The 12091-nt window shown below is 41.5% G+C and overlaps 1 protein-coding gene across 7 annotated transcripts in view; it reads left to right on the top strand.

Annotated features, from left to right (window-relative positions):
• LOC110531925 (adhesion G protein-coupled receptor B3) overlaps positions 1 to 12091 on the top strand; it is a 155600-nt gene that overhangs the window by 66733 nt on the left and 76776 nt on the right. For 4 of the 7 annotated variants that reach the window (XM_036987698.1, XM_036987682.1, XM_036987696.1 and 1 more), the window contains one exon: positions 1135 to 1255. In XM_036987698.1, coding sequence (XP_036843593.1) covers positions 1135 to 1255 — 121 coding nt within the window. The remainder of the gene's footprint in view (positions 1 to 1134; positions 1256 to 12091) is intronic. The other 3 variants (XM_036987706.1, XM_036987692.1, XM_036987718.1) reach the window with 1 other exon arrangement.

The raw sequence follows: 12091 nt of genomic DNA, 5'->3' as shown, positions 1-12091 counted from the left end.
TTTTCTTAACTCTTATTTTTCGAATTTAAGGGCTTGTAAGTAAGCATTTCACGGTAAGGTCTACACCTGTTGTATTCGGCACATGTGACAAATATCATTTGATTTGATTTGATTTGTATGTCTATGCAATATGCTAACTGGCCGTACGGATGGCCATAACAGGGAATGATAATACAGCAATAACCAGCTTTTAATAGTAAACCTGTATGATTCATAAAATATCCTTAATATACAGACATAACAAACATACGTAACATTGTTTTGTGTATTTTGTGGATTTCATATCCGTGTGAGTATCCTACACTATCACATGACTTGGTCACCAAATTGGTGCCAAATATCCCTTTGTTTAGGCTTAGTAGTAATGGCCTAGTAGTAATGTCCTAGTAGTAGTGGCCTAGTAGTAGTGGCTTAGTAGTAATGGCCTAGTAGTAATGGCCTGGTAGTTGTGGCCTAGTAGTAATGGCCTGGTAGTTGTGGCCTAGTAGTAGTCGCCTAGTAGTAATGGCCTGGTAGTTGTGGCCTAGTAGTAATGGCCTAGTAGTAATGGCCTAGTAGTAGTGCCCTAGTAGTAATGGCCTAGTAGTAATGGCCTGGTTAGTAGTGGCCTGGTAGTAATGGCCTGGTAGTAGTTGCCTGGTAGTAATGGCCTAGTAGCATTGGCCTAGTAGTAGTGGCCTAGTATTAATGGCCTAGTAGTAATGGCCTAGTAGTAGTGGCCTGGTAGTAATGGCCTGGTAGTAATGGCCTGGTAGTAGCTGCCTAGTAGTAGTGGCCTGGTAGGAATGGCCTAGTAGTAATGGCCTAGTAGTAGTGGTCTAGTAGTAATGGCCTAGTAGTAGTGGCCTAGTAGTAGTGACCTAGTAGTAATGGCCTAGTAGTAATGGCCTAGTAGTAATGGCCTAGTAGTAATGGCCTAGTAGTAGTGGCCTAGTAGTAGTGGCCTGGTAGTAATGGCCTGGTAGTAGCTGCCTGGTAGTAATGGCATAGTAGTAATGGCCTGGTAGTAATGGCCTGGTAGTAATGGCATAGTAGTAATGGCCTAGTAGTAATGGCCTGGTAGTAATGGCATAGTAGTAATGGCCTGGTATTAATGGAGGAATGTTGATTGTCATTTTTCATTTGTTGATCCAGTACTTCCCGTTATTCCAGATATATCCGGTCTGAGCGGTCCATCATCCTAATCAACTTCTGTCTGTCAATCATCTCCTCCAACCTCCTCATCCTGGTTGGACAGACACAGACACACAATGCGGTAAGATTCCATGTTGTACTGCATGCACTTTAACTGCTTTACTCAAACACACGACTCACAATGCAGGTCGTGTTTATATGTTGTATTGGAAGAGACATACCTGTACATACAGGCAATTCATGCTCTTTAACATGCTTTAATCAACAATAGACACACTGTGGTACATTACATGTCTATTTATTTTGTTGGCAAGGGGAGTGTTGTTGGCAAACTTTACTCGACCACAGTAGCTGTTTAACCCCTCTACTGATACTCACTGTTGTTTAACCACTCTACTGATACTCACTGTTGTTTAACCACTCTACTGATACTCACTGTTGTTTAACCACTCTACTGATACTCACTGTTGTTTAACCACTCTACTGATACTCACTGTTGTTTAACCACTCTACTGATACTCACTGTTGTTTAACCACTCTACTGATACTCACTGTTGTTTAACCACTCTACTGATACTCACTGTTTACCCACTCTACTGATACTAACTGTTGTTTAACCACTCTACTGATACTCACTGTTTAACCACTCTACTGATACTAACTTGTTTAACCACTCTACTGATACTCACTGTTGTTTAACCACTCTACTGATACTCACTGTTTACCCACTCTACTGATACTCACTGTTGTTTAACCACTCTACTGATACTCACTGTTTACCCACTCTACTGATACTAACTGTTGTTTAACCACTCTACTGATACTCACTGTTGTTTAACCACTCTACTGATACTCACTGTTGTTTAACCACTCTACTGATACTCACTGTTTAACCACTCTACTGATACCCACTGTTTAACCACTCTACTGATACTCACTGTTGTTTAACCACTCTACTGATACTCACTGTTGTTTAACCACTCTACTGATACTCACTGTTGTTTAACCACTCTACTGATACCCACTGTTTAACCACTCTACTGATACCCACTGTTTAACCACTCTACTGATACTAACTGTTGTTTAACCACTCTACTGATACTAACTGTTGTTTAACCACTCTACTGATACTCACTGTTGTTTAACCACTCTACTGATACTCACTGTTTACCCACTCTACTGATACCCACTGTTTAACCACTCTACTGATACTCACTGTTTAACCACTCTACTGATACCCACTGTTTAACCACTCTACTGATACTAACTGTTGTTTAACCACTCTACTGATACCCACTGTTTAACCACTCTACTGATACTCACTGTTGTTTAACCACTCTACTGATACTCACTGTTGTTTAACCACTCTACTGATACTCACTGTTTAACCACTCTACTGATACCCACTGTTTAACCACTCTACTGATACTCACTGTTGTTTAACCACTCTACTGATACTCACTGTTGTTTAACCACTCTACTGATACTCACTGTTGTTTAACCACTCTACTGATACCCACTGTTTAACCACTCTACTGATACCCACTGTTTAACCACTCTACTGATACTAACTGTTGTTTAACCACTCTACTGATACTAACTGTTGTTTAACCACTCTACTGATACTCACTGTTGTTTAACCACTCTACTGATACTCACTGTTTACCCACTCTACTGATACCCACTGTTTAACCACTCTACTGATACTCACTGTTTAACCACTCTACTGATACCCACTGTTTAACCACTCTACTGATACTAACTGTTGTTTAACCACTCTACTGATACCCACTGTTTAACCACTCTACTGATACCCACTGTTTAACCACTCTACTGATACTCACTGTTTACCCACTCTACTGATACCCACTGTTTAACCACTCTACTGATACTCACTGTTGTTTAACCACTCTACTGATACTCACTGTTTACCCACTCTACTGATACCCACTGTTTAACCACTCTACTGATACCCACTGTTTAACCACTCTACTGATACTAACTGTTGTTTAACCACTCTACTGATACTCACTGTTGTTTAACCACTCTACTGATACTAACTGTTGTTTAACCACTCTACTGATACCCACTGTTTAACCACTCTACTGATACCCACTGTTTAACCACTCTACTGATACCCACTGTTTAACCACTCTACTGATACCCACTGTTTAACCACTCTACTGATACTCACTGTTTACCCACTCTACTGATACCCACTGTTTAACCACTCTACTGATACCCACTGTTTAACCACTCTACTGATACTAACTGTTGTTTAACCACTCTACTGATACCCACTGTTTAACCACTCTACTGATACCCACTGTTTAACCACTCTACTGATACTAACTGTTGTTTAACCACTCTACTGATACTCACTGTTGTTTAACCACTCTACTGATACTCACTGTTGTTTAACCACTCTACTGATACTCACTGTTTACCCACTCTACTGATACCCACAGTTTAACCACTCTACTGATACTCACTGTTGTTTAACCACTCTACTGATACTCACTGTTGTTTAACCACTCTACTGATACTCACTGTTGTTTAACCACTCTACTGATACTCACTGTTGTTTAACCACTCTACTGATACTCACTGTTGTTTAACCACTCTACTGATACTAACTTGTTTAACCACTCTACTGATATTCACTGTTGTTTAACCACTCTACTGATACTAACTTGTTTAACCACTCTACTGATACTTACTGTTGTTTAACCACTCTACTGATACTTACTGTTGTTTAACCACTCTACTGAATCTAACTGTAGTGGAACTCTTGAGTTTTTATGTCAACATTGTGAGGTTATTACTGTATGCAACAAAGACTTCCAAATGATGTTAATGTTTACATTATTAGGCTCCCGAGTGGCGCAGCGATCTAAGGCCCTGCATCTCAGTGCAAGAGTCCCTGGTTTGAATCCAGGCTGTATAACGTCTGGCTATGATTAGGGCGGTGCACAATTGGGCCAGTGACATCCGGGTTTGGCCGGGGTACACCGTCATTGTAAATAAGAATTTACCCCCCCCCCCCAAAAAAAAAATGTATTGTCAGTTAAAAGCTTTGACTTTGATTTCTACCCCCAGATAAACAACATAAATGCAGGCTTATTTACAGGCTGATCTGTGTGACAGGGTGGCCCACATTAGCCCATTTGTGTCTAAAACTGTGAATTGCATTTAGTTAGTGCCACATTTGACATTATTGGTGTATATCAATGTTTTAGCCACAAGCCTGGTAAACCATAAAACACACTTTCCCATAGAAACCATTATTACTATCAGAGAGAGCAAAGATGATTCTGCTTCATCATGTTAATGTTTTCCTCTGAGGGAGGAGTTGATGTTAAAACAACCAATGAGGTAATAACTATAGGGTGATGGACAGATTGTTCCGTTCTCTGTCTGTGTATATCTGGAGCTCAGGTTATCCAGTGCTGTGTTCACAAGCTATTTATAGGGTGTGTTTCTGCACGGCGTCAAAATATGACCCCCTTACGGATTCAGGGGATATTTTGACAACTGTGAAGCCTGGGTGTTATTCAGTCTAGCTGTCTCTCTGTGTTTTCTAATGAGGAGTACTGTAAATATGTTACCTTACCTCTGTGTTTTCTAAGCAGGAGTACTGTAAATATGTTACCTACCTCAGTGTTTTCTTAGCAGGAGTACTGTAAATATGTTACCTACCTCTGTGTTTTCTAAGCAGGAGTACTGTAAATATGTTACCTACCTCTGTGTTTTCTAAGCAGGAGTACTGTAAATATGTTACCTACCTCAGTGTTTTCTTAGCAGGAGTACTGTAAATATGTTACCTACCTCAGTGTTTTCTTAGCAGGAGTACTGTAAATATGTTACCTACCTCTGTGTTTTCTAAGCAGGAGTACTGTAAATATGTTACCTACCTCTGGTTTCCAATGAGGAGTACTGTAAATATGTTACCTACATCTGTGTTTTCTAATGAGGAGTACTGTAAATATGTTACCTTACCTCTGTGTTTTCTAAGCAGGAGTACTGTAAATATGTTACCTACCTCAGTGTTTTCTTAGCAGGAGTACTGTAAATATGTTACCTACCTCTGTGTTTTCTAAGCAGGAGTACTGTAAATATATTACCTACCTCTGGTTTCCAATGAGGAGTACTGTAAATATGTTACCTACATCTGTGTTTTCTAAGCAGGAGTACTGCAAATATGTTACCTACATCTATGTTTTCTAAGCAGGAGTACTGTAAATATGTTACCTACCTCAGTGTTTTCTAAGCAGGAGTACTGTAAATATGTTACCTACCTTTGTGTTTTCTAAGCAGGAGTACTGTAAATATGTTACCTACCTCTGTGTTTTCTAAGCAGGAGTACTGTAAATATGTTCTCTACCTCAGTGTTTTCTAAGCAGGAGTACTGTAAATATGTTACCCACCTCTGTGTTTTCTAAGCAGGAGTATTGTAAATATGTTCTCTACCTCAGTGTTTTCTAAGCAGGAGTACTGTAAATATGTTACCCACCTCTGTGTTTTCTAAGCAGGAGTACTGTAAATATGTTATCTACCTCTGTGTTTTCTAAGCAGGAGTACTGTAAATATGTTACCTACATCTGTGTTTTCTAAGCAGGAGTATTGTAAATATGTTACCTACATCTGTGTTTTCTAAGCAGGAGTATTGTAAATATGTTCTCTACCTCAGTGTTTTCTAAGCAGGAGTACTGTAAATATGTTACCCACCTCTGTGTTTTCTAAGCAGGAGTACTGTAAATATGTTATCTACCTCTGTGTTCTCTAAGCAGGAGTACTGTAAATATGTTACCTACCTCTGGTTTCCATTGAGGAGTACTGTAAATATTTGACCTACCTCTGTTGTAATTTCTAGTGGACAGACTACATCTGACCAAATAACTCAAGGTTTATGTTCTGAGTCTATGACACCTTCTATGTTTTATATTAATATATATAAAATATTACATTTAGCAGATGCTTGCATCCAAATCGATTTACAGAACAGTGAGTACATATGTTTAAGTGGGAATCGAACTCACAACCTTGGTGTTTCTAGCACTATGCTTTAACTGAGCCACGCAGGAACTGGATCTGTTGCAACCAGATCAGTGACAGATCATCTCCATGTCTCTTTATCTAAATCCCACAAGCTATTGTACTTCAGATGATGGCAAAGTACTGGCTGTTTGCCCCCGTAGGGTTAGATACCTATCTGGACCAGATGCCTAGCACAGTTGTAGGGGCCCTGAGTTAGCTACCTATATCTGGACCAGATGCCTAGCACAGTTGTAGGGGCCCTTAGTTAGCTACATATCAGGACTAGCTGCCTAGTATAATTGTAGGGGCCCTGAGTTAGCTACCTATATCTGGACCAGATGCCTAGCACAGTTGTAGGGGCCCTGAGTTAGCTACCTATATCTGGACCAGATGCCTAGCACAGTTGTAGGGGCTCTTAGTTAGCTACATATCAGGACTAGCTGCCTAGCATAATTGTAGGGGCCCTTAGTTAGCTACATATCAGGACTAGCTGCCTAGCATAGTTGTAGGGGCCCTGAGTTAGCTACCTATATCTGGACCAGATGCCTACAACAGTTGTATGGGCCCTGAGTTAGCTACCTATCAGGACTATCTGCCTAGTATAGTTGTAGGGGCCCTGAGTTAGCTACCTATATCTGGACCAGATGCCTTGCACAGTTGTAGGGGCCCTTAGTTAGCTACATATCAGGACTAGCTGCCTAGCATAGTTTTAGGGGCCCTGAGTTAGCTACCTATCTGGGCCAGATGCCTACAACAGTTGTAGGGACCCTGAGTTAGCTACCTATCTAGACCAGATGCCTACAACAGTTGTAGGGGCCCTGAGTTAGCTACCTATCTGAACCAGATGCCTACAACAGTTGTAGGGACCCTGAGTTAGCTACCTATCTAGACCAGATGCCTACAACAGTTGTAGGGGCCCTGAGTTAGCTACCTATCTAGACCAGATGCCTACAACAGTTGTAGGGGCCCTGAGTTAGCTACCTATCTGGAGATGCCTTGCATCCAGTACTCATATGGGCATTCAGGAATATATGTCATTTTCTCCCAGACCTAAAAGAGATTCTTCAGTTTTTTGTTTTGTTGGAAGGAGATGGTGGTTGTTTGGAAAGAGCCTTTTAGGCCTATGTCTATGTCTGCAAAATGTCTGAGCTGCAAACTCAAGGCTTTATTGATTGGAGAGGTGTGAGAAATAGGGTTTAGCGATAATGATGATGCTGATGATCACTCCATAATGGAATGGATGATGTCTAGAGATGAGAGCTAGACTACAGTATAGATTGTGAAAAAGAGCATCGTGGGACTAAAAAAACAAAAAAAAACAAGATAACTAATGTAAAATATACTGTGTCTTGTATACGCTGGAAGTACTGTTGTAGCCTAAGGGTTGTTGTCTATTAGTCTACTCCAATTAGAGGAGGGGTGGTTAGGGGAAAAGGGGTTAGGGGAAAATACACAGTATATATATATATATATATATATACAAAAATGTATACAGTATAGATATATATATATATATACAAAAATGTATACAGTATAGATATATATATATATATATATATAAAAATATAAAATAATATATATATTTATAAAAAAGAGGATTGGAAATGATGCAGACAATTACATTGATAGAAGCCACAGTCGATTTGCAGTATTAAAGCTGATCCTAAAACAAATGGCGCCCTATTCCCTTTATAGTAATGCACTAGTTTTTAGTATATAGACGAGGTGTTGTTTTTAAGTCAGACAGCATGCGTTTCAGCACACCTTTTTACCCTTGCTGCAGTTTCATCCAACATGATGCCTTTTTACCTTGAACCTTTTCATCCGAGATGGTAAACTCAGAGTCTGCTTCGTTGGCATGGAGACCATGAAAAGGATCTTGCATCCCAATTAAGGGAGAAGGACCATAAAGAAGATTAATATGCGTCCCAAATGGCATCCTATTCTCTATATAGTGCACGAGTTTAGACCAGAGTCCTTTGAGCACTTGTCAAAGTAGTGCACCATATAGGGAATAGGGTGCCATTTGGGACGCATTTTTAATCTTCTTTATGGTCCTTCTCCCTAAATTGGGATGCATGATCCTTTTCATGGTCTCCACCCTAAATAATGGCCACAGAAAGGACAATCAAATCAATCCCCAATGAAATAGTGATGTTGTTTCTACGGCTATAGATTCAGGAGAATGACGCAGCAATCATTAATGAGGGGCCATAGGATAGCCGTGTGTGTCTGTGTGTCCGTGTGTGTGTGTGTGTGTGTGTGTGTGTGTGTGTGTGTCTGTGTGTCCGTGTGTCCGTGTGTGTGTGTGTGTGTGTGTGTTTAGCCTTTAAGAGACAGGGATATGTAGGATGCAGCAACAGAGGGTTATTCCACACAAGGTTATATCCCAAATGACACACTATACCATTCATAGTGCACAAAAGTGATGCACCAAATAGGGAATAGGGTGCCATTTGTGACGCATTCTAGGAGACATGATGCAGGGTTCTTTCTCCTGGAAGTAACCACTCACATTGATGTATTTGCATTTATTATGGATCCCTATTAGTTCCTGCCAAGACAGCAGCTACTCTTCCTGGGGTTTATTATGGATCCCCATTAGTTCCTACTAAGACAGCAGCTACTCCTCCTGGGGTTTATTATGGATCCCCATTAGTTCCTACTAAGACAGCAGCTACTCTTCCTGTGGTTTATTATGGATCCCCATTAGTTCCTACTAAGACAGCAGCTCCTCTTCCTGGGGTTTATTATGGATCCCCATTAGTTCCTGTCAAGGCAGCGGATACTCTTCCTGGGGTTTATTATGGATCCCCATTAGTTCCTACTAAGACAGCAGCTACTCTTCCTGTGGTTTATTATGGATCCCCATTAGTTCCTACTAAGACAGCAGCTACTCTTCCTGGGGTTTATTATGGATCCCCATTAGTTCCTGCCAAGGCAGCGGCTACTCTTCCTGGGGTTTATTATGGATCCCCATTAGTTCCTGCCAAGGCAGCAGCTACTCTTCCTGGGGTTTATTATGGATCCCCATTAGTTCCTACTAAGACAGCAGCTCCTCTTCCTGGGGTTTATTATGGATCCCCATTAGTTCCTACTAAGACAGCAGCTCCTCTTCCTGGGGTTTATTATGGATCCCCATTAGTTCCTACTAAGACAGCAGCTCCTCTTCCTGGGGTTTATTATGGATCCCCATTAGTTCCTACTAAGACAGCAGCTCCTCTTCCTGGGGTTTATTATGGATCCCCATTAGTTCCTACTAAGACAGCAGCTCCTCTTCCTGGGGTTTATTATGGATCCCCATTAGTTCCTACTAAGACAGCAGCTACTCTTCCTGGGGTTTATTATGGATCCCTATTAGTTCCTGTCAAGGCAGCAGCTACTCTTCCTGGGGTTTATTATGGATCCCCATTAGTTCCTACTAAGACAGCAGCTCCTCTTCCTGGGGTTTATTATGGATCCCCATTAGTTCCTACTAAGACAGCAGCTACTCTTCCTGGGGTTTATTATGGATCCCCATTAGTTCCTACTAAGACAGCAGCTACTCTTCCTGGGGTTTATTATGGATCCCCATTAGTTCCTACTAAGACAGCAGCTACTCTTCCTGGGGTTTATTATGGATCCCCATTAGTTCCTACTAAGACAGCAGCTACTCTTCCTGGGGTTTATTATGGATCCCCATTAGTTCCTACTAAGACAGCAGCTCCTCTTCCTGGGGTTTATTATGGATCCCCATTAGTTCCTACTAAGACAGCAGCTCCTCTTCCTGGGGTTTATTATGGATCCCCATTAGTTCCTACTAAGACAGCAGCTACTCTTCCTGGGGTTTATTAGGGATCCCTATTAGTTCCTACTAAGACAGCAGCTACTCTTCCTGGGGTTTATTAGGGATCCCTATTAGTTCCTACTAAGACAGCAGCTACTCTTCCTGGGGTTTATTATGGATCCCCATTAGTTCCTACCTAGGCAGCAGCTACTCTTCCTGGGGTTTATTATGGATCCCTATTAGTTCCTACCTAGGCAGCAGCTAGCCTTCCTGGGGTTGATTATGGATCCCTATTAGTTCCTGCCAAGGCAGCAGCTACTCTTCCTGGGGTTTATTATGGATCCCCATTAGTTCCTACCTAGGCAGCAGCTACTCTTCCTGGGGTTTATTATGGATCCCTATTAGTTCCTACCTAGGCAGCAGCTAGCCTTCCTGGGGTTGATTATGGATCCCTATTAGTTCCTGCCAAGGCAGCGGATACTCTTCCTGGGGTTTATTATGGATCCCCATTAGTTCCTGCCAAGGCAGCAGCTACTCTTCCTGGGGTTTATTATGGATCCCCATTAGTTCCTGCCAAGGCAGCAGCTACTCTTCCTGGGGTTTATTATGGATCCCTTTTAGTTCCTGCCAAGGCAGCGGATACTCTTCCTGGGGTTTATTATGGATCCCCATTAGTTCCTGCCAAGGCAGCAGCTACTCTTCCTGGGGTTTATTATGGATCCCCATTAGTTCCTGCCAAGGCAGTAGATACTCTTCCTGGGGTTTATTATGAATCCCCATTAGTTCCTGCCAAGGCAGTAGATACTCTTCTTGGGGTTTATTATGAATCCCCATTAGTTCCTGCCAAGGCAGCGGCTAGTCTTCCTTGGAACCAGCTAAATTAAGGCAATTATATACAATTAAAAAATTTCTCAACAGGCTGCTACCACATACAATCCATGTATGTCTATGCACAGACCCCACTGTTCTATAAAGTGTACCTGATGTGGAATAGAGTTCCATGTAGTCATGGCTCTATGTAGTACTGTGCACCTCCCATAGTCTGTTCAGGACTTGGGGACTGTGAAGAGACCTCTGGTGGCATGTATGGGTGTCTGGGCTCTGTGCTAGTTGTTTAAACAGACAGCTCAGTGTATTCAACAAGTTAACATTTTTAATTCCTGTAGACACTCTTATCTCCAGCGACTTACAGTAGTGAGTACATACATACATGTTCATACTGGTCCCCTGTGGGAATCAAACCCACAACCCTGGCATTGCAAGCACCACGCTCTACCAACTGAGCTACACAGGACTGCTCACAATTTCAAGTAGTGATGAAGTCCCTCTCTCCTCTACTTTGAGCCAGGAGAGATTGACATGCACATTATTAATGTTAGCTCTCTGTGTACATGTACACGACTGGACAGTAGTTCTGGGCCAATTGTAATTTTCCTAAGTCCCTCTTTGTGGTATCTGACCACACAACTGGACAGTAATCCAGGTGCGACAAAACTAGGGCCTGTAGGACCTGCCTTGTTGATAGTGTTGTTAAGAAGGTAGAAACTAGGGCCTGTAGGACCTGCCTTGTTGATAGTGTTGTTAAGAAGGTAGAAACTAGAGCCTGTAGGACCTGCCTTGTTGATAGTGTTGTTAAGAAGGTAGAAACTAGAGCCTGTAGGACCTGCCTTGTTGATAGTGTTGTTAAGAAGGTAGAAACTAGAGCCTGTAGGACCTGCCTTGTTGATGGTGTTGTTAAGAAGGTAGAAACTAGAGCCTGTAGGACCTGCCTTGTTGATAGTGTTGTTAAGAAGGTAGAAACTAGAGCCTGTAGGACCTGCCTTGTTGATAGTGTTGTTAAGAAGGCAGAGCAGCGCTTTATTATGGACAGAACACTCCCCATCTTAGCTACTGTTGTATCAATATGTTTTGACCATGACAGTTTACAATTCAGGGTTACTCCAAGCAGTTTAGTCATCTCAACTTGCTCAATTTCCACATTAGTTAATTGAAATATTTGGCTGAGGTTTAGGGTTTAGTGAATGATTAGTCCCAAGTACAATGCTTTAGTTTTTTGAAATATTTAGGACTAACTTCTTTTTGCCACCCTAATTAAACAGATGGTAGCGAATATTCGTTTTTTTTTTGATAGATTGATAACTAAATAAATTAAAA

This window comes from Oncorhynchus mykiss, chromosome 1, assembly GCF_013265735.2.
Source record: "Oncorhynchus mykiss isolate Arlee chromosome 1, USDA_OmykA_1.1, whole genome shotgun sequence".
Classification (NCBI taxonomy): domain Eukaryota; kingdom Metazoa; phylum Chordata; class Actinopteri; order Salmoniformes; family Salmonidae; genus Oncorhynchus; species Oncorhynchus mykiss.
The sequence above is the reverse complement of the archived record's forward strand: the minus strand, read 5'-3'. Positions and strand labels throughout refer to the sequence as shown.